Here is a 22,244-nt window from a genome sequence, read left to right as displayed (position 1 = left end):
CATTGTTAGTGGTGTAATACGTGTTAACGCAAATCCACAATTGATTATTTTAATTTTTTATTTTTTTTTGCTTTATTAGCAAAAATCTGATTTTGTCCTTTTTTATATTTACATATTGTCTCTAAAAACTAATGAAATTGCGAGGGAAATACAAAAGCCTTACATAGTATGTGTGTGTGTGTTATCCTTTCCGATAGGACGTAAACGCAACGTGACGTCATGTAGAGAAAACAGGAAGTGTTTCAAAACGTAGGGATGTCTTCTCGGGGAAGGTAAATTTGCAAGTGCAGGTGGATACGGAAGATGTAGCGACTCGGATAGTTGGGAAGGAAACATGAAAGTTTGGTTTCTATGTAGTCTCCTTTTCGTTGCCCTGACGGATTGGACATCAGGAGACGACGGTAAGTGTTTCGGGCAGAGGTCACACACAAAGTCCGACGTATTAGCACTTTTGCTAGCGGTCATGGCTGGCTTGAAGTTAACTCGTGAAAACACATGAGAGACGCACTGAGCTGCCAGCGCTAGTCAGTGAGCTCACAGTATATCTATGCAACGATGCTACTAACTGGTTATTTACCCTGGTCAAAGAAATCACTTTGTTTCTACTGGTGTATAGACATGTTTAGCCCTCATTGTTTTTGTTTTGTTTTGTTTGTTTGTTTGTTTTTAGTCTTATCTTGTCAAGTGTCCTGTATGCATTTCCTTTCTCCCAAGAATGTAAATATGTAAATATTTCTCATTGGAAATGTATAGCTATCTATATAGTGTAATTTATTTTTTATATAAGGTCAACAACGACAACCTACTCCTCACCCCACCCCAAGACACACACACTCTTAATAAACAAAAAACAAGTAAACACACAAAACCCCTTCCTTATACTGCCTCATATCTTGGTAGTATGAGTAAGAACAGTAGATCATGAGCTCAGAAATGTATGTCTACTTCTCAAGATTAAAAATGTATATTTAAATATATTAATGACAAAAATAACCCAGCTAACTTAAAAGCCTTAAGCAGCGTGTGACACGACTAACTGCCAATGTCTGCAGAGGGGATTAAAAATCCTAATTAAAGATGAAGGCGTTTTGCTGGTTAAACTAATGACATTCAGTCAGTCAGCCAGGTGTTTTATGCTAAAGTGCTGGCGCAACCTGGTTAATTTGCCTGTTTTGTTATACTGGACGTGGTCAGAACTGCCATCAGTGCTCTATTATGAAAGCTTTCCTTGCCACTGTGCTATAGGAGTTATTAATAAGGAGTTATTAATGAATAACACTCCATTTTCTCTACATCCCACATGTTGGCCAAGGTTCCTAAGAGAACAAAACTTATCTGTTATGATGCTACATCACTGAAGCCTGTTTACTTGCCCGTGCCAGCTGTGTTGCCACACAAAAAGCATATCGTAACTGGTCTCAGAGCAGTGAAAGCTGGGCCAGTAGCAGTTAGATGCTGGTCTCCCTTAAGTTTAGAGTCAAAGACCAGAGATTTATCCATAATGTGTTATGTGCAAATGACTATAAAAAAGGCTGCTGGCCTCTCAGCTTGTCCAGCTCCAGTCACTGTTAGTGGGGAACAGGGACTCGCATAAAATGGAGACAGCTACAGTTTCCTAAGAACACAAAACAAGCGCACCTGTAATTGTTAAGTGCAGCCACAAGATGTAATGTAAAGGATGGATGCACACACGTGAAGAGCTTTTTGACAGCACTGTTTGAGATGAAAGGGGAGAGATAATTGTCATTGGTAGATTTTAAATATGCCTATTCTTGATTGGACAAGGGGAGCACTGCTTGCCTTGCTTGTCCTGACGGAATGCCACCGCTTTAGTGTGCGTCTCCATGTTTTGAGAGAAACTCCAAGATGATAAGGTGAAAGACTGTCTTACTATTTTTCCTGCAGATGGGCAGGTGACATTTGTGTCAGAGCTGTCATCCAAACCTGCCCAGAAATTATCAAAGTATGGCTGGTACGGGAATGCGAGGCTGCAGAGGTTTCACATACCGGAGGAAACCGCCATCGCTCGCTGGCTCTTTTCTGTGACAAAGGGCCACAGTTTCCACTGCGGGAGGCATAATGTCACTATGTAAGCTATGAAGTTTATTAATAATGACCTTTTGAGACTCCTTATAATGTATTTTATCCCCCCTAATCTAACCTTATGTTATAACCATTTTGCAGCTATATTCGATGGGGTGCCCCTCCTGTTATAAACCCCACAGGGCAGGAGTTTCCCAATACGACACTGTGGACCCCCTGTTTGTCTCTGACTTTACCTGTAATCTCAGAGAACTCCACAACTTTTAACCTCTCTGACCCTGCCCCAGGTGATTGGTATGTTGCTGCTCACTTGCCTGAAGATGATGGCCGCATTGAACAGAAGGTTGGTATAGAGCAGCATATGGTGCATGTTGCTGCTGCTGATGCCACAGTTAGGTTAGCCACAATTTTTCTTCCCTGATCCAGTGCATTAAAATTTCTGTGACGTTACCAGGAGTATATGGAAGAAAGAACTGGTTTAAATTTTCTTGGCTGTTTCAAATTGTCATCTAATTTTAACAATTATGTAACCTTTGTACTTGCATGAGGGTGAGGGGGGCAGGCAATGTACATTGTTAGTATTCTGGTCATGTTACACAGGTACTCACAATTTCCTTTATCACTCTAACTTGATATATGGGAGCAGGTTTTTGGTTTTGTTTTTTCATGCTAAACCGGCTGAACCACGTTCTTTGGCTCTGTTCCTCCTGCAAAAGAGTTTTCTTACTTATCATTTGATCTGTTTACATTTTATCTTAAATCTCTGCATTGTGTTGGTGTGCATTAGTTTCCTATTGTTCTCCTGTAATCACCTCCTCTTATTCACTTATTCAGACTCTGAATGGCGTCCATCTGTGTAAGAAGAAGTGTGCAACACAATGTCTTTATTTATAGACCTTTGTTGTCTGTCCTTATCTGTTAGGGTTTTCCTTCCTGCTCCTATTTCTTCCAGCCTCAATTGTCAGTTAGGAGAGCAGTGGACACACCTGTTTTGCAGAACGGCATATTCCTGACACAAACTGCAGCCCCTGACAGACCTGCACGCCTTAAGTAAGAAGTGCATGTTTTATTTCCTGTATTTCCAGTCTTTGCACATTTTTTCCTTGCATCAGTCAGAAGACCGTAAGTGTGTGTATTTTGTTCTCTTGCTCTTAGATTGTATGTTCCTGAGTTTGCCTCTTCCCTTTCGGTTTCTGTGGCTGGCTGTTCATCAGAGGAGGGAACGGAGATGGGAAACTGTTTCCTGGTCCTCAGGCTTGGCTCAGCTTCTCTGCAGCAGGGCCCAATAACAATGAACTGCTCAGGGTTTAGCTGCTCTGCAGCTCTCTCTAATCCACCTTGGGACACCTGGATACGAGTTGTTATTGAGAGCACCCGAGCCAACCGTACTGTTACCTTCAGCGTTGTCTCAAACTACACAGGTGAATTCAGAAATATGTACACTGAAGTATGTACACACATTACACCTGTGTTTGAAATCACTCTTTACTCAATACAATATATAAACTACGCTGTGGGCCCAAAACATCCACCAGTACCTTAAGAAAAATAGTCTAAAATATGGTCACTCTCTCATTGCATCATCATGAATGAAAAGAAAAAAAGAATCCTGTCAAAAAATAAACCCACATTTCTTTTCGCTTCCACTTTGACAGTGAGTAAGAAGTGCTGAATGAGTGCATGATTCCAGACACAACCTGTATTTCTGTTCTAACACATTTTCTTGTGTATCCATTTTGCTTCAGTGGGATGTAAGCCAAAAAGTCTTGGCCTCAAAGCAGATGATGAGATCTTTAAGCTCCACGGCAACAGCAGTTATAGCAACTCCTCATCATCAAGCAACAGTTCAGTGCTTGCAGACACAGGTGTCTTCAGCAATAAATCGTTTTCATGGATGTCACAGTTGCTGGGGTCAGCGTGTGTGTGGAGCATCCCTGTGCTGTATGAGGAGGTGGATGTCCTGTCACTGCGATTCACCCCCGTTGGTGGAGCCAATGTTAGCGTTACAAATACACACCCCACGCTGCTCACATACCCCCTGCACGCGCACGCCAGTGGTGGCACACTCAACGTGCAGCTCACACTCAACTCTGTGAGTAACATTGAATCGCTGTACTTGCATAGACAGATTGGAAAGTCACAGAGTTGAGCTTCTGTGGAGATTTGCGTTGATACATGCGTCTGTGTTGTGTTTTTTGTAGACTAACATGACATTGGGAAACAGCAGCAGTGTGGTTGCATGTCTCTCTCCCTGGACTCCAGTCCTTGAACTGAACCACTCTCAGTCGTGTCGCACAGGTACAGTAGCACTGATTCAAATTCACACACATCAAACACCAGAAAACATTGCTTATGCCTAATTGATCAGAACGCTTTGATGAAGAATTGCATACAAATGTCTTAATTTTTGTAGATAGATTATAAATCAGCTGAAAATTTTTCTGTTTAAATTGTTTTTACATAAAGTTCAAGTGGTTTTCTATTACAATTCACTTTGTTATCATGGCTTATTTAGTGTAGCTTTATGGGATCTCTTAAAAGTGTTTCATCCATTTGTCATAGCTGTGGCTCAGGAGGTAGAATAGGTCATCTTCCTATCAGAAGTTTGGTGGTTTGATTACATGGTGCAAGTCAAGGTGCCCTTGTGCAAGGTACTGAATCCTGAGCTGCCTAAGATTCTTAGGTATAGAGAAAAAAAAGCAGTTTTGTTATTGGGTGAATGACTAGGAAGTAATTTGAGTACTGTTGAAAAGTTCTATGCAATACCAGTTCTTTTATCATTTCAAACAAAATCTAACACAAAAAGGTATAAATTTCAGAATTCACAGTGGGTCTGATTTTTAGATGACAATGTGTCCTGTAGACAAAACAGTATGTTGTTGATTTGATGACAGATTTATTTGGAGGTTATGGTGTTGCTGTGAATGCCAGCGTTCCTAAAGCTGTGGTCAGGCTGCCTTTTCCTCAGTCAGCAACGTGGTACCTCACCCTGCAGCTTATATGCAACAGGTAAGTACACACACACACACACAGCAGTAGCAGACTGCGTTCAGTTATTCAACTTTTCGTGCTTCAGATATTTTTGAAATGTACACTAAATATGTACCAAATCTTACATTTTAGAAGTTTGAAATTTGATGAAATGAGGTGTCATTCATTTATTCATACTTTGTGTGTGTGTGTAATGTATGTATAATATTACATGCATGTGTTTGTGCTTTTTCTTGCAGCAGTAACTGTGGTAACGCATCAGTGGTGTCTGTGACCCCAGAGGTGTTCCTCAGTGCCTGTGTAGAGGACTGTGGGTTATACGGTGAATGTAGACTTCTGAGATCTTACAGCTACCTGTACGCTGGATGTGTATGCAAGGCTGGTACGCCCACACACACACAGGCACACACAGTCCGTCTCCCCTAAGAAAAGGCCTTGTTAAAGTTGTAGTAGAAGCACTAAAAATATTAACCTATGTCTTGCTGCATGTTCAGTCATCCAGGTAAGGAAATCCCAAAAAGTCGATTCTGTTCATCTGGACGTTTTCAGTTTCGTCACTCATCCAAGTGACTTCTTCAGTCTCAGCTGACTACAGGTTTCCCCAATCTTATAAACAGTAAATTTCTTAAGGTACTGTTTTTCAGCAATTCAGTTTTGAGCAATTTGACTGAAAATCCTCCAGAAAGCACAGAGTCAGCTGCTCAATGAATGGGTGAGACAAACAAATTTTTACCGTTGATGTGCTAAAATCAACAGAAGAGCAGATCCGATAGAGACTTGCAATGCTTCTAGATAAGAAAATCCTTCAAAAGGTGTTTGAATTCACTGACAGCATGAAAAGTCTGAGACCAGGCAACAAAGGACGTTTGACCTTTTTGTTGTGTGTCGGAAACCAGAGCAAAATACGGAGAGTGTCCTCAGTGGCCAGAAGAGAGGAGGACGCCACACTGAGGATGTGGACAAGTGGGTGAACAAATTTGTCTGACAGACAACTCATTCAAGCAGAGAAAAACATCCTTCCAAAAGGGTTGATCTTTTGCTGTGATGCAGAGAGAAATCCCGCTAGTGGACTGATCACAGCCATTCTAAACAACAACATTGCAGACGTGGAAGCAGAGCAGCTACGGACTAAAGTTTTGGCTGGTCTCAGCAACGCAAATCCCCCACCATCCAAAATCAGCACAGAGGAGAGGAAGGCACTCATATCGCTTAGTAATGACATCAACAACATCATCGTCTCAAGGGTAGGTGGACAGTTTTGCTAAAGCAGAAGACTATCGTGAGAAAATACTGTCACCGCTCACTGAAGAAGTGGAGGTAATTCATAAGTGATTACAGGATGACCCCAACCTCAGCAACAGGACCACTCTCAGCACCGACCACGTGTGTTTGCTTTTGGAACTGTGTTTTAATTCCACCTATTTCACATATAAGAGTCAGTACTACAGGTAGAAACATGGGTGTGCCATGGGTTGCCCAGTTTCACCCATTGTGGCCAACTTTTACATGGAAGAAGTGGAAAATAGGGCTTTGTTATCCTACCCTGGAACACCACCAAGTCATTGGTTCAGGTATGTTGATGACACCTTAAGATGTGCCACAATTCGCTGATCACATTAACTCGGTGGACCAACACATCAAGTTCGCCAGGGAGGATATGAAAGTGGCAGGGTAGCCTTCTTAGGCTGTGAGATTTCATTGGGGACATTTAAAAGTTGATGTAAACCTACACATATGGATCAGCATTTAATGTTTGACTCTCATCATCCACTGGAACATAAACTGGCTGTCATTAGGATGCAACAACACAGACCCAACACCATCCCCACAGATACAGCAGCCTGGGAAGCAGAAGAACATTGTCACTGATTAGTGGTTGTTGATCTATGGTCGTGATAATTTGTATATAAGTGATCCAGAAACTGACCTCACAGCCTGTTGTTCATCGGTGGTGTTAGTCTCAGTCATTGTGCAAATGTAGTGTGTATAAGGGTGTGGAAACCTGCAGTCAGCTCAGACTGAAGAAGTCACTTGGATGAGTGAACAGAATCAACTTGTGTCACTGCAGCTTATATTTCACTAATATTAAAATTTTTCGAGATCTCCTCCTTAAAAAATTACAGTCATGCATTTATTTATTTTCACTGTGTGCAGGTTGGAGTGGTTGGGGCTGCACAGATGATTCAACAGCTCAGTCGTATAGTCACCAGTTGTTAGCAACTCTGTTGCTCACGCTCAGCAACTTGGCTTTCCTGCCTGCCATCGTGGTTGCAGTCAAACACGGTTACATCACCGAGGCCTCTGTCTACCTCTTCAGCATGTTTTTCTCCACGGTAAAACATTCAGGAACATGCATGTACCTTTTTATACATGTAGACATACTTACGAGTGTGTTTCTGATACATAAATAGGTTTAAGAGTCGATTGTTATTGTGTGGGTTTGTGTAAGAGAGGAGACTGTGAGCTTTCCTGTTTCTGGACTATTCTTACATAGTTTGTAGGTGGTACTGAGATATTCAGTAAACTTGTCACCAATAAAGATGATGCAAAAATAGTAATAAAAAAACCAAGATGAGCATCAGCAAATAATACTAATCTTAGTTTAAACGGTGATATCTGCCCTTACTGTCATTGTTTCCCTCTTGTTTGTAGTTCTACCATGCTTGTGACCAGCCGGGCATTGCAGTAATGTGTATAATGGAGTATAATACTCTGCAGTACTGTGACTTCCTAGGATCCATCTGCTCCTTCTGGGTCACCATCCTGTGCATGGCTCGCATCAGAAACGCATTCAAATATGTAAGATGCTGATTCCTGCCTCTTCTTTCATACTGTTGACACACTCTGCTAAGGATTGGTATGTTTTAAAAGGCTGTGTGGGTTTTTCTCGCCCCTTTGTGTGTGTAGACTCTGTTCATGCTCGGGACTCTGCTGATAGCCATGTCAATGCAACTGGACCGCACGGGCCTGTGGAACCTGCTGGGCCCCATCCTCTGTGCCATACTGATCATGGTCATTGCCTGGGTAAGAGACGCATTTTCCATCTGTTGCAGATGTTGATTATATTTTGGACAGTAATAAAGCAGTTTTTCCTCTTCTTTTCTGTTTACAGGTGCGCAAAGGGGTCCATCGACGACATTGTTACCCGCCCTCTTGGAGGCGTTGGGTCTTCTACCTGATCCCGGGGGTGTTGTGCGCCTTAATCGGCCTGTGTTTGTACACTTTTGCTGAGACAGAGGACAACTACTATTACACACACTCGCTGTGGCACATCCTGGTGGCGAGCTGCGTTGTGTTACTGCTGCCACCAAAGAAGAAAAACAGGGAGAAGTTTGGCTGGAGTAGTGGCTGGACCCTGAACTGGAGCTGGAGACCCCGGGTTTGTGGATACACTCTCTGTGAAGGCAGCAAAGATGAACTCTACACTGTCACATAGTAGGTCAGGAGATGTTATGTCTAGGTAGTGGCTGTTTGACACCCTTAGACTTACACGAGCATCTGATCCCTGCTGGTGTTGACATTTTACAAAAAAGTTTCCAAGCAATGTATTTTAAAAATCAAAGTGGACCTATATTCTCTTGGGTCCGCAGGTTTCTTACTCATAATTGCATTAAATTAAGTCTTAAACAAAACATGCACAAACACATTTGAAACCTCCACAGTGGACTATTTGATCAGCGGTTCATTGCACCAGCTTAATGTAGGGTTGAGCAACAAAACCTTAGACTTTATGCCCAGGAGTTTATGTGCTTTGCGTATGTTTCACTAGTGTAGGACATTAATGTTTGAAATATTTATAAAGAACTCTTTTAAGTCTTTATATTTAGTCTATTGACACGACTATGTTTAGATCCATTTGACACATGCTTGATCTTTAACTAACAGGTAGTTTTAATGCTAGCTTTTTTTCACGGCTGCTACGCTCTATTGTGCAGTTGTCCAAGTGCAATTCGCAAGAAGACAAATTTATTAGACCATTTAAAACAAAACAACACCTTTGCCAAAGTCTGCTTATTACATTTTTCATGCCTTAATGTTCAATTCAGTCTCCTAAAGGGCGTTGGACTCACAATTGACAGTTTTATAGTATCAAAATGACCACAGCTAAAACCACAGGTAACAGCATCTTTTCATTTGCCCGTTCTTCTTTCTAGCACCTACACTACCCACAATGCAATGCAACACTTGCACAGTCAGTTGTCCCAGTAAAGAGATTATCTTTGACTCCATACACAAATATATAATATGGTACTGTAAACAAACTTTAATGTATAAAGTCAGTGTGATTCCTTTTTAACTTGCACTTAAGTTTTTGTCCAAACAAAAACTGTCTTGACCCTTATCGGCTTTGCCGTCACCCCAACAGACTTTGAGTTAGATGATATAAACAGGTGGGGAAATGTAAGTGTAAAGCAATGTAGTAAATGTTAGCATTGTAGCTTTACATCACTATATCTGAATGTTCAAATGTGTAACGTGTATCTGAACATTTCTACCCTTAAGGATGTTTATAGCCGAGTGTGTTATTTTTGTGAACTAATGAAAAAGACTTGCGCACAACTTTGTAGTTGCACACATGTTTGAGTTTACACAGAACTCCTCTCCTAATGAATCTACCAGTTTAACTTAGATTATAAAGTGATATAAACGGAGAGCAGACCACACTGTCATTTTTAGTGCTTGCTGTAACCACGGTAACAGCACAGAAGACTCCCCTTTTTATTCTTTTATCGTTGCTCGCATATTTTTCTGACAGGTGCACATTGCAAAACAATGATGTCAGACTTTTGGCAGTGGAACTTTTCCACACCAGTCACATGGCTGGCTCTGTTTGCTATTCTGTTTCTAAAAACTATTCACAGTGATAATAAAACGGCTTTACTGATGCTAAATCCTGTGTAGGTCTACATTGTTCCCCTCAGACGATATGTCAAATTCAGTAAGAAAATTGGTAAAGGATGTCGCCTACAAGCAGACCTGGCAATGGGATTGGTGTCATTAAAATCATAACCAAAGTCGTCCCTAGTTATGGGCTACATAACTAGGGATACAGCTCATAACTATAAATGTGAGTTTCACAGATAAAACTGAGTTCACTAACAAATGCATCTTTTACTGGAAGTTATCCATGCAAGTCTCTTTCTTTGTTTACAGATCTGCTTGCTGATACAAAAAAGGTCTCACATGTAAATGTTTTACACATTCAGATACGGTAATACACAGCCAGCGTACTTAGGGCCCCGTTTTGTTTCCATATTCCGTTTGATTTTCATAATCATTGGTGAACTAAGTAACGCCGTGTCCTTCTTTTAAGCTCTAATTCCGTTAAATTCTACTCCAAAACCACTTCCTGTATTCACCTGACGCACCTTATGATTAGATGCAATGTATATAGCTACTGATATTACATAGCAGAGCAATCCAGTGTTCATAGTGTGCAAAGTGGAACTCATTGAATGTATATTCAGAATTTAGTCTTGTGCCTCTTTGTGTACTTTGTATGCCTGAATGTGTGTTTTGTCTCTTCTACCAATAAGGCTGCTGAATACTTTCCATACTGTTTTATGTAAGATGTACACACTACTTTACACTTTGTCTAGTGTGTTGCATACTGTAAGGGTTTTGCACTTGGTTTAAATTGAATGTTTCCTACTAACACTCTTGCATTCCCTTACTTTTATTGTTGTAATGCTCTTTTTCTCTCATGTATTAGCGCGAATCACATTGTTGAATAAGTAGGAGGATGAATAGGATTTCTTCAATCGCAACACACTGTTGCTCTCTTAATGTGTAAACATGGAAAAAATGTAATGTTCGGCATCAGAAATGATTTTATTTCCCTGTACTGTTAGTCTGTCAAAAACCCAAACAGCATTTTAACCTACCAAAAATAAATCCATGTGTAAAGAACATAATTTCATTTGTTGTCAATGCTTTTTATGTGGCTGCTCTTTTCTGTTCCTAAGGCGAAGACACTCCATCGCCAGCACTTATACTTGGATAGCAGAGAGGGGATGGGGAAGAGAGGGAAGCAGATTATCCTAATCCTCAAAAATGCTGAAAGTGTGTGTGTGTGTGTGTGTGTGAGAGAGAGAGAGAGAGAAAAAGAAAAAGTATTTCCCCCTTTCCATAAATAGCTTCCCTCCATTAGTAAAATTGATGGTCCTGCAAAGCTTAGAGATCAAAACATTAAGCTGAACTGCTTTGGTGTGGTTAGCGTGTAGACCTACCTTCGGAAAAAAGTGTGAAGAATTTAAAAGCCTGTTTTTGGTTGGGGGTTTTTTTTGTTTTGTTTTTTGTTGAGTTGCACTTCAAAAACTGTGGAATCTACACTTTGTGTAATATATAAACTTTTTTTCTCTGTAATCCTGTAAACTTTGGAGGCTTGGTTCAGATCTATAGAGCTGAATGAAGCTTTCACAGGCTGAAAGAAACACTACAGTCACACTACGGATAACCTTGGTTATGCACAACAGAAAATTATTGCAACTGTGTGTTTGTGATTTTGTTGCCCATGAAATGGTTCCTTCAGAGTTGGGGACCAGGTCTGTGACCACTTACAGTTAGTTGGCGTCTTTTGGTGCATTGAGACGGTAATGAGACAAAACCAGTCTATCAGTCTGCAGCCGAACTAGGCAACTGCATGCAATCTGCAATACCAAATTGATTAACCTTGATAAATGTGCAAAACCCAGTAATAACCACAAAATAGCTTCAGTGCTTGAAATGCAAGCATTTGGCATCAAGCCGAGTTGAGTCCTGTATATCAGACTAGTTCCACTCATCAGTGCAGACTGGCCTGAAGGTGATTGGAGTCAGCCTGAGTCAGACTATGATTGTTTGCAGGGTCTTAAGGTGTAGATTTTATTTTACACATTACTTTCACATCTTCAGACTTCAGATAAAATGTGCTGAGAAGGAAAAGGGTGCTCACAGCTCAGGGATCACACCTGCCACAAAGGATCACAGGCTGTAGTTTTTCCAGGAAACTTGAAAACATGTTGCTTTGGTCACATGCAGCCAGTAGAGGGAGCCAGCACAGAACAGTTATTATTATAAGGAAGTAGAAGCAACAGAAGTGTTACAATAAATAATGCAAATAATGAGCCTTTTAGAGCTCCTGCAGGTAGCCATAGGAAGGGTTAAATGACCGAAGGTACAAATTTCAGTGGGAACATTTGTTTATTTATTTTCTTACTTTACTTTTTCTGGGGATTTAAAAACTTAAACCATGAAATCGATTAGCAGTGTGTGGTAGAAAGAGAGGAAGGAAAAGGTGCTCTAAAACCTGGTCGCTGATCCACACACTCACAGGTACTCACAGCATGCAGGGCTGAGGCTGGAGCACCACACTAACTGCTGTTGTGACATTTTATTGAGTTGAGAGCATGCTTGAGAAAAGTGAAGCGCAACAACAAACGCAATGTGCAGCTCCAACTGCACAAGCAAACTGCCCAACAATCCCAGTCACACTGAGGCAGATCTCTGAAGAAATATCATGTTACCGACGCCTTTACCTAAACCGGCTCAGGATTCTATAGAAAAAGAACACTTGATATGGGGATCATAGGAAAAACTATTCAGCACACTGTGATGGGATGAGGATGCAACAATAAAGGGTGTAGAAAAAGCTCTTCTCTGTGGTTCACTGGTTGTCCTTCAGTGGCATGCTGCTCAGGTGTGCCATGACACCTGTTTCTCAAAGCTCTAGTGATGTTGTTGCGGCGTACGAGAAGCTCTGTTTGACTTTAAAGAAAAAACTCAGACAACAGAGAGTAAAGCGACCGAGTCTTTCTCTCTTTTTTGGGTTCTTTTTTTTGGCCTGGATCAGAAATGCGAGCCAGCTGCAGAGTTGGCACCTGCCCCCTTGGCAAGGCCTTCTTCCTCTGCTGCCTGGGTGGCAGTCTGAGCAGGGGAGGGGCTAGAGTGCCTTTGGCGTCTCATGAAGGGGAACACACTGACGGGAAGGAGAAAAGGGAAATGCGCTCATTAAATGCATGCTTAAATATGGATAGAGGAAAAAAAGTAGGATGAGTATAAAAATGTCACCTTTTCTTGGTTTCCTGGGGGACGATGGCTTTGGCCAGCATGTTCTTGTACAGGTCAGACTTGAGATACCTTGGATAGGAGTCCTGGAAACAGACACACATACACAAAAAGAAGCTTTTAGCTCATGGGAAAGAAAAGATGGACTTCCACATGAGTCAAAAAAGTATGTTTTTTTGTTTAAATCTGATGTTCAGAAACAGGAAAAGGCAAGTCACACATTTATTGTACCCAACCAAAGATTTGGAGAGCAAAAGGTAGAAAAACAAAAATTGCTTTCTGGCTTCTTTTTAATGCGTTAATTTACTTTCCTGCTGAGGGTAAGAAGGAAAGATCAATACACTCTCATATGTCATGCAATATGAAGCCAGAGCAAAGAGGTATCCAGCTTAGCTTGGCATAAATACTAAATACACACTGAAACAGCTTGGCTCTGACCAAAGGTGAAGCAGCACTTCTAAAGCTCACTGGTATGAAACTGATATTGATCCTCTCGTCTGACAAGGAAGCAAATGAGCTTTTTTCCCAAGCTGTATTCCTGTAAAGCAGGACTCACCTCAAAGCACCATTACAATCTAAAAAACAGACTGTGCATACAGTAATGTGCAAATATCTTGAGCCACCCCTATTTTTTTTTATATATTTTGCTAATGTAAGTAGGTGATATAGTATGTAAGGCAGAAAACAGACAATTCTAACAAGCTTGAAAGTCGTTCTGTGGTATGTCCACCTTAAATCTCCAACACCGTCTGAACTTTGGGGAGGCCAGTCCATGCCTGATACTGTTATACAGTTTGTGTTTTACTATGCAAGTGTAATTTTGCTGCATTTGGGATCATTGTCACGCTGAAAAACGAAGTCATTGCCAATTAGCTGCTTTCCATGTGGTATTGTAAGGTGAATCAAAATTTGTGCATAAAAGTATTTGAAAATGAAGTTTTCACTGATTTTTAGTTCAGTTTGTGTGTCATTTAGCAAAGCTCGGCCTTTTGAGGCTTATTGACAGCCAGGCTTGTGCTGAAAAGGCTTCAGTGCATAGTAAATGATCGACTACATGGCCAGATGCATCTCTCGGATCCTGTGTTGGGTCTTTGCTGGACTTTTTTCCTACTCCTCAGGGGCATGGCTTTCACATACTGTTCATCTGCTGTAGATGCAACAGTTTAGACCAATTTAAAACAGGTTCTTTGCTAAGTTGTCTGTCATGTGTATAAACACTGGTTCGTCGCTTGAGAAATTGCCTTTGTGATGCTTGAGTGATTCACAGGTCAGTGTGAAGCAGCTTAACAAACAAACAACATTTCTCAGAAAATGGTCAGGTACAAGGACTAGATTGAAAATAAGTAAGAAGCAAGCCAATGTCCAAAGAAAACCCCTGCAAGACCTTCAGAAAGCCTAGAAGAGCAATTGATGAAGACCACTTTAAAAAAATGACAAGAGTCTGGCTTCTTAGAAGCAAAGTATAAAGAAATGGTTCAAGACTTTTGCACATGACTTCATAACGTTGCATAATTTTATTATAATTTGTGGGATAAAGGAGAGAGATACCGTTTAATAAATACAGAAAAGCCACGTCAGGTGAAAAAGTATAAGAAGGATCTGTGTTCCATATTCATGGCTCGCGCTTGCTTATAATGCATTTTTTATGGTTGATGGTAAGTGCTGTTACATAAAGGTACAGTGTGTGGGTGGGTGAGTCAGAGGTCAGACCTTCTTCATGAGGAAGTAAATGTGCATCTGCGCGTCGTCCATGACAAAGCGGTGCGGCCGTTTGATCCCCTCTAAGGTTTTATCCATTGTCTTGCTGTCGATGTTGACCCAGCGGGCCGCTCCAGGAGCCAGGAAATTCCTGGGTTACATAAAAGATGAGGTGCTCATCTTATGAATATGTAACACATGCATGTGTGACATGGCTGTCCACTTACTTGTAGATGTCCTCCACTTTCTCTACGATTTTGGAGCTTTCTCCATGTCTGATATCCTCACACGCCTGCCAGAAATACAGGTTCTCCGCTGAGAGCGGAGAGACACACGGTGAGGAGCTGCGTGTGTGGTAAAACAACACTGATGCAGGAAAATGTGACACACGGCAAGAGCCTTTTTATAGCTGTGGAAAGAGTTCCTACTGTACGCATGCATGGGTGAGCAAATCCCTCTCCTGTGTTTTGCTCATGCCTCCCTCTTCTCCACATCTCACTCTTAAATGTGGGCCTTCCTCTCCTCCATTCGTCTACCTTTTAACTTTGCCACATCTGTTTGTGACCTCTTCTGTATTTGAATTCTTCTTCTAATGATTTAAAAGATTGTTTTAATTGATTGCTGCGCAGCGCTTCAGCCCACGTCTCTGGTGTTTATACAGGACACATAAATATATTGAATCTCTTTTTCCACTGTCTCGTCTTTTCCACCTCTCACCGCCGGGACTGGAAAATATCATTAGGAGAGATAATCAAATTCGGAATAAAGCTGATGTGAAAAACAATTAAATAGATTTTCCATGTGTAATATTGTAACAATCTATACTATATTCCTCGTATTTCACGCATATTTTACACCTGTTATGCTCATTTCCAGCTGCAGTTTCAGCCTCGACAGGGACGTGGCTGAAGACAGGGTATGGGAGGACACCTCTGGTGCCTGCCAACATTGTGTTGTATTGATGCAAACATGAACTGAAAGTGCAGGTGGATACAGACATTCAGACGTGCTTTACTGGGAAAATGGGTTATGGATCACTTTAAACATAGCTATGCAGACACAAAGTTTTGCAGTTTTGCCTCTGCAAACCACCAAAGTGCCAGGTCTTCATTGCTCAGACAGCATTTAATGATGTCCATGGGTTCAAGACTTCAGGTGGTCACTGACTAAATCCATGTAATAAAAACAATCCGTCTATTCTCTTCTACTTATCTTTGTCAGGGCCACAGAGGAGCTGGAGCCTAACCCAGCTACCGCAGTGCCAGAGGCAGAGTGCACCCTGGACAGGTCGCCAGTCTGTCGCAGGGCTAACTCATAGAGAGAGACAACCATTCACACCTATGAACCAAACCCCACTAACTGCATGTCTTTGGACTGTGGGAGGAAGCCCGAGTACCAGGAGAGAACCCACGCAAACACAGGAAGAACATCCACAACAACTCCACACAGAAAGGCCCTGGCCTGATGGTGGACAGTGCTAATCACCGCACCACCGTGCCGCCCTACAAAAACAATCCTCATATTTACAATTAGTTTTGTTCGTACAAATTATTTTGAGCCTCTGAAAATGAGGGCTAATGTTTAAAAATAATTTTTGTTAAACTCCTTGAATTAAAGCTGAAAGTCTACACTTCACTCACTATTGAGTGTTTCATTTTAAATTCACCATGGTGGTGCACAGAGGGGAAAAAACTACAAAGTCTGTATCTTTGTCTAAGAAATTATGGACCACAACAGTGATAGTGAACATAATAATATGAATGGTATAACAAGTGCATTTTGTTTTTTTATCCTCCAGTATTCAAAGCTGAATGCTCCATATTTGTAATCGGTTCCCTCGCTCCTGTTTCTCACCACTGAATTCCTTCTCCAGGTAGGTCATGAACTCCCTCCTCCCCATGGCATCGTTGAGGAGCTCCATGAAGCTGAAGCTCCAGCGTTCTACTCGTAGACGCGTCGGGACCGGCACTCTGCTCAAGAAACGCACAAAAAGCAGAAATGTTACGCTGGATGTAGGATGCTGAGCTCATTTGTAATGTAACACGCTGATGTTTCTGTAGCGCTTTCATAGTCTCAATTACTACTTAGTGTTAAATAAGTGTAAAGTGTCTTAGTGTAAAATAAGGAAAAGCATGATAAGTTCAGTACTTCAACTGTGAGAAAATATATATGATCTAACACGCTGCTGCTACATGACTCGATGAAGTCTTGAACGTGTGGAGTACTGTACTGTGTGGACTGGTTATAATCTCTGCATTGTCTCACATTTCTGCGTTCATCGTCCAGTGCGCGGTGTCATCAGAGATCCAGGGGTTACTGGGCAGGCAGCCTTGCATAATGGGATCGTGGTTCAGGTACTGCTCGCTGTATTTCAGAAAACTGCACATCCACGCACAAGTGCAGTGGCATGCGCGCACACAAGAACACACATGCACGCACACACACACACGGTATTATTGTATTAGTCCTGCAGATCATAAGAGTTAATGGCCACTAATTCCAACTCGCCCCGGGAAGCATCCATTAGTGGCTCTTCTAGAGGGAGCGCTAAGCTTTATGTGCATGTGTGTGCGTACTAGAAGACGCCGAGTTTGACCCGGGCAATCAGACGTCTATTATGTGTGTATCTGTGCGTGTCTGCATGTGAGCCTTTAGCAAACTGACACATACCCTTCTAGGCAGATGGATGATTTTACACGGTTTCTTCCAAGAGCCTTTCTACAGGCTTCAATCTGCAAACAAAGGCAGGAGGAAGAACCTTTTATGTGCTCTATACACTCGTACTTAATCTGATGGCATCTAAATTACGCGCTGTACTTACCTCTCTTTTGTAGTAGTCACTGTTCTAGTTCTGTAAAGAGTAACACAGGGTCATCGTGTGAGGTCACACATTAAACCTTTATATAATGTATGTTACAGTTATAGAAACATATACATTTGAGGATAGCTGCCTTGTGACCAAATGTGTCACAGACACACAAACAGTAGCATTAAATATATAATTTTACAAACAATGACAGCCTAGTATGAGATTACAGACTAACATACTGAATTATATTTCCCATTTGGGACGACAGACGCGACTGACTCTACCCTGTCATCTCAGGTCCTCGACTTTTTAACCTTGATTTACAATCATCATCATTATATTCATTCCTAATACACTGCAGGTCTGCGGTAAACTTACTTTCAAACGATCCCAGTGGCAAGAAAGAACAAAAGGAGGCGATTAAACACGGAGTGAAAAGTTATATCGTTAATGCATTTTTTTTAAAGCAGGAAGTAGAGAAATACAATGAAGTCGCTGACCAGTGTGACTCTGCAGCTGAAGTTATTTGGTCGCTCCAAGCCTGTGTCCAACACATTATTAACCCCAGGCTGTAAAAAAAGAAGAAAAACAAAAAATAACATAGTAAAATCTAAGTACAGTGTATTTGATGCATGTGTCTGTACAATATCTGTGTGTGTGGGTGTGTGTCTGATGAGATGTATGTGAGCGAGCACTTAGCCTCCCTAGAAGTTTCCACTCCACTAGCTCTGACTTTTAGTCCCAGGTTTCTTTCTTTTTCTCCAAGCCCTTGTCCCTAATTCATAAGGTCGAGACAGGATGGAGTCCCTCCTCCAAAACCCTTGTCCTCTTATCCACCCGCCTCCCATTACCCCTTTCATCTTCCCCTCCCCTCTTTCCCGCGGCATGCACACGCACGTGAACGCTTTTTCCTTCCCCTTTGGTACTTCTCTCTGCCTGCCTGCCTCTATCTAAGAAAAAGATGTGGAACATGATGATGATGTTTTTCTTGCTCTCTTTGTTTGTCCCTCTGTTGCTCTCACTCTCTCTATGTCAACTGAGGCTCTTACCGGATAGGTTGAATATTTCATGCAGAAGGGAAAAGGGACTGTGGGTGAACTTTAGTGGGACTGCTGTCTGCTTTTATGCTGGGATACAGCTTTAATAGTTGCCAAGTATAGAGATGATCATGTAGTTGTGCTGTAGCATAGCATGTACAGCACAGTACAGTTGAATACAGTGCAGTGTTATTGAGCGTACCGGGGGTCTGTTGATGAGCCAGTAAGCCTGCTCCTGACACTCCAGAACAATGCGGTCAGCCTTCCGCCTCTGTTTGGACGCTCTGAACATAAATCACAAGGTTAGTTCGTGCACGCTGGTAAACGCACGTGTGTGTGTGCGTGTGCGTGCATGTTTGCGACAAAGTGCACCTGAGTTGCTCTCTGGCTTGCATCACAACAAAGTCCCAGGTGTGGTTGATCCTCTTGTGCAACAGACTGTACCTTTCCTAAAAAAGGAAAAGGAAAAGAGGGAGGAGAGGAGGAGGAATGATGACACAGACTTCTTGGCCCAAATTTTCCTGGTGCATATTTCATAACACAAACAAACACACACAAACACACTTTCTCTGTCATTTAGATGCACAGACATGCATACCCACATGATTTCCTCACCTTCTCATATTCCATCAGTTCGCCTTGTTTTCTTATATTCTTTTTAGCCAGATAGATTGCTGTTGGGATATAAGAAAGAAAACAAAGAGAAAGAGGTGAAATCAGAGGTCCAAAGACCTGCACCTGTGTTTATTAGATGTTATAAAGGCTCCTTTCTGCCTTCAGCTGCTCACTTATTCACATGGGTCTTCACAGCAGGTAGCTCCGCATATTTGATTTGGGATTTTTTTTTCCTGGGTCTCCTCCTGGTCTCAAACTGGGGTTCTCTTATGTGTCAGGTGAATGTATAAACCACTAAAGTATAAAAACTCTTAGTCGTGTAGGATTTTTTCACAAAGTGTTTCATATAAATAATTTTTAAAAAGAGAGAAAAAGACAGGACTCGTAGGATATATGTAAAAAAGAGCTTACATGTTCGTAATCATCATTATATAATGTTTTATATATGACATGTCCACTGGGAAGTGGACATCGTCCCTCAGAGATCACATGTATATTTAGAGTTTTTTCTTACCATAGTCCAGCTCTGACGCGGGCCACCTGGTACTAGTCCAGAAATAAGGAGTCTGTGAAAAACACAAACAAAAAAAAAACTAACTAACTAAAAGCAACATTTTTCTTTTTCCTTTTTATTTTTTTTTTCTTGACTGAAACTGATGTTGAAGCAGTTGATGAAAAAGCAGCAGACTGGCAGATGGATGAGGGATTAGGAAGTGGGCTAATGGAGTGAGAGTGAAAATGGGAGATGGGCACTAATAGAGAGAAGGTGATGTTTTACTGAAAGATTGATGGAGGAAGGGCCAGGGTTGTAGAAAGTAGGCAGAATGGACATACTGAGCGGCCTGACCTGGAAGCGGTAGGGTGACTCATCGGGCCGTAGCACAAGGCACCTCGGCTCTTTGAGGGGGTAAATGTATCCATATTTCACCAGCATGTTGCCAAGGTGCAGAGACTCTGTCGAACACCACAGGAGAAGTCTCAATCATCTCACCAGATTGTTATTCAGGTTTTTTATTTATCACCGTGTCATGTCTGATGGCACCTGAGAGGGGATGCTGATTTGATTAGGACTAAAGCTTTTAGACTGAACTGACTAAGTAGCTGTGACTGGAAAAGAGCTGTTGGCACTGCACTTTTCTTTATCACACATGTGAGCATTGTCAACCATCTCTCATAAATCAAGGCTTTGCTCCAGGGATGGAATGCCTCATCAATCTTCAGTCTCTCCTCATTTGTTAAAGAGCCTTACTTTTTTGAGTGACAGCTCCCAAAAAAAGCCATGGGATGCTTTTTAATCAGCTTCTACCACTCTCTCTCTGTCTCTCTCTGCCTGACTCCACTCTTTTCTTTCCTGCTGCTCGGAAGCAAAAGGGACCAGCGGGCTACTTTTTTCCCCCTCAACGTCTAATTTAGTTGAAAATCTCCTGAGGTGGAGATCTCTTTGGGCACACTAATCAAACTCAGATCATCAGGTGAGTTAATCAGACCCAGTCCCACAGGGGCTAACCCCATTCCTGTTTACTGGAAACATCCTTCCCTACGATGCACACACAAATAACTACCTACCGCGTCAGGCACCATATCCTGGCAACACACCAACGACACACAACATGCCGCTCACACAGAGACAGGAGAAAAACAGCAGATACATAACAGTCAATCATCAAGCGCACATTGTATGCATCTGTACACCTACCCTCCTCGCTGATTCTGTATTTGTGTGTCAACCAGGCAATTATATCATGGCCTGTAAAAGAATGGAAAGAAACAAGAGGGGAAGTGAGGAAAGAAGTTCCTCTCCAATCTTGGCAAAGCACACGGGATTCTCAAAAAAATGAATGCTGAATTATGTATGACTGCTGGGACAAAGTCAAGCTGCAATGTACCTGTCCACCCAAGCGCACTGATTCTAATGCGTACTGACACAAGAGCATGACTCACACACACACACACACACACACACACACACACACACACACACACACCTGTCATGGCGTGTGGAATGACAGTTATAAGAAGCCTCTGGTTTCTCATCTTCATGCCCATGTCAGGGTCCTGCATGGCTACTATCACTTTCTCCATCTGCAAGGGAGACACACACACACACACACACACACACACACACACACACACACACACACACACACACACACACACACACACATATGTAAACATGCAGCTGGGCAACAAGAATTGGACCACTACACGAATAATAACAACAAGAACAACAACAACAAAAATAATGATAATTTTACCTTCATTTGTTTTTCTTCTTTAATCTAATGAAATGTGTTGGATTTGTGCAGCGCTGGATTTCCAGGATATTCTGTGACAATAAATAAATACAACCAAAGAGAACGTGATCAAGCAGTCTTACCTTTCGAAAGCATGCCATTTGCTCCCGATGACACCCTCCTTTAGCCAGGGTGTTGATGGTCATCTTGCGGGATGCTTGGGATCACTCGACGGGACGGCAAAGTGCAAAAGCAAAGCGCTACCGGGAGAGCGAGAGAGAGAGAGAGAGAGGGAGAGAGAGAGAGCGCGAGAGAAGAGAGAGAGATGGAAACACCAGGCTGTCCCGTGCCTGCCGGGCGCGCGCGCGGCTGTGTAGATTAGAGAGGATTACAGGTCAAATAAATTTTTACTCAAGAGTTTCGGCACAAAAGAGGCAACTAGCTTTTCTCTGTTTCTTTTTACAGATAGGCTACATGACGAACTGAAAATGAAAAAATATAGCTGTATACGAAATGTAGGCCTTACCAAAGCGTACCATATCAAGTTCTTTCGCTGTTATTTGAATATTGACATATATTTTTTTTAAAAATAGTTTTATATTTGCAGAGAGCGTTTGGCTTGTGTACTGACCTGATAAGGGTAATAAAGATAAAGACACTGCATATTAGTATGTGCTGTGAGCTAAATAGCTAAAAGGTTGAATAAAACATGACAGGTTGCTGAAATGTGTTGAAGTGATTACATTAGTCAATAAATAGATGAATAAGCAA

General features: G+C 41.8%; 2 protein-coding genes across 2 annotated transcripts; one reads left to right on the top strand and one right to left on the bottom strand.

Annotated features, from left to right (window-relative positions):
- The first annotated feature begins 214 nt into the window (after positions 1–214).
- pgap6 (post-glycosylphosphatidylinositol attachment to proteins 6) lies at positions 215–10,954 on the top strand. The gene is made up of 13 exons (XM_005951688.3): positions 215–401; positions 1,906–2,089; positions 2,185–2,386; positions 2,966–3,093; positions 3,199–3,464; positions 3,789–4,135; positions 4,245–4,341; positions 4,938–5,052; positions 5,274–5,416; positions 7,189–7,367; positions 7,687–7,833; positions 7,942–8,058; positions 8,147–10,954. The coding sequence occupies exons 1-13, from the start codon at positions 335–337 to the stop codon at positions 8,468–8,470; spliced, it is 2,316 nt and encodes a 771-aa protein (XP_005951750.2). The 5' UTR covers positions 215–334; the 3' UTR covers positions 8,471–10,954.
- A 1,802-nt stretch (positions 10,955–12,756) lies between these two features.
- Positions 12,757–21,769, bottom strand: rgs11 (regulator of G protein signaling 11). The gene is made up of 17 exons (XM_042214295.1): positions 21,617–21,769; positions 21,225–21,321; positions 20,936–20,986; positions 20,087–20,193; positions 19,754–19,805; positions 19,240–19,298; positions 18,997–19,073; positions 18,827–18,908; positions 18,088–18,156; positions 17,600–17,623; positions 17,449–17,510; positions 17,044–17,157; positions 16,633–16,748; positions 15,006–15,093; positions 14,791–14,929; positions 13,084–13,166; positions 12,757–12,991 (listed from the first exon to the last, which is right to left on the bottom strand). Exons 1-17 carry the CDS (start codon positions 21,677–21,679, stop codon positions 12,862–12,864), a joined length of 1,413 nt encoding a protein of 470 aa, XP_042070229.1. The 5' UTR covers positions 21,680–21,769; the 3' UTR covers positions 12,757–12,861.
- Positions 21,770–22,244: the final 475 nt, after the last annotated feature.

Source organism: Haplochromis burtoni, unplaced genomic scaffold (genome assembly GCF_018398535.1).
Source record: "Haplochromis burtoni strain Fernald_Lab_line unplaced genomic scaffold, NCSU_Asbu1 Contig_546, whole genome shotgun sequence".
NCBI lineage: Eukaryota > Metazoa > Chordata > Actinopteri > Cichliformes > Cichlidae > Haplochromis > Haplochromis burtoni.
Note: the sequence above shows the minus strand (reverse complement) of the source record. Positions and strands in the feature narration are given on the sequence as shown.

Excerpts from the sequence above, each read along its gene's own strand:
- rgs11 (XM_042214295.1), bottom strand. The coding sequence starts at position 21,679 with ATGACCATCAACACCCTGGCTAAAGGAGGGTGTCATCGGGAGCAAATG. Across the intron at positions 17,158-17,448 it reads TCATCCATCTGCCTAGAAGG|TTTTCTGAAATACAGCGAGC; the intron begins GTATGTGTCAGT and ends GTGGATGTGCAG. Across the intron at positions 13,167-14,790 it reads TTTACTTCCTCATGAAGAAG|GACTCCTATCCAAGGTATCT; the intron begins GTCTGACCTCTG and ends GTCTGTTTCCAG.
- pgap6 (XM_005951688.3), top strand. The coding sequence starts at position 335 with ATGAAAGTTTGGTTTCTATGTAGTCTCCTTTTCGTTGCCCTGACGGAT. Across the intron at positions 7,368-7,686 it reads TCAGCATGTTTTTCTCCACG|TTCTACCATGCTTGTGACCA; the intron begins GTAAAACATTCA and ends TCTTGTTTGTAG. Across the intron at positions 7,834-7,941 it reads TCAGAAACGCATTCAAATAT|ACTCTGTTCATGCTCGGGAC; the intron begins GTAAGATGCTGA and ends TTGTGTGTGTAG.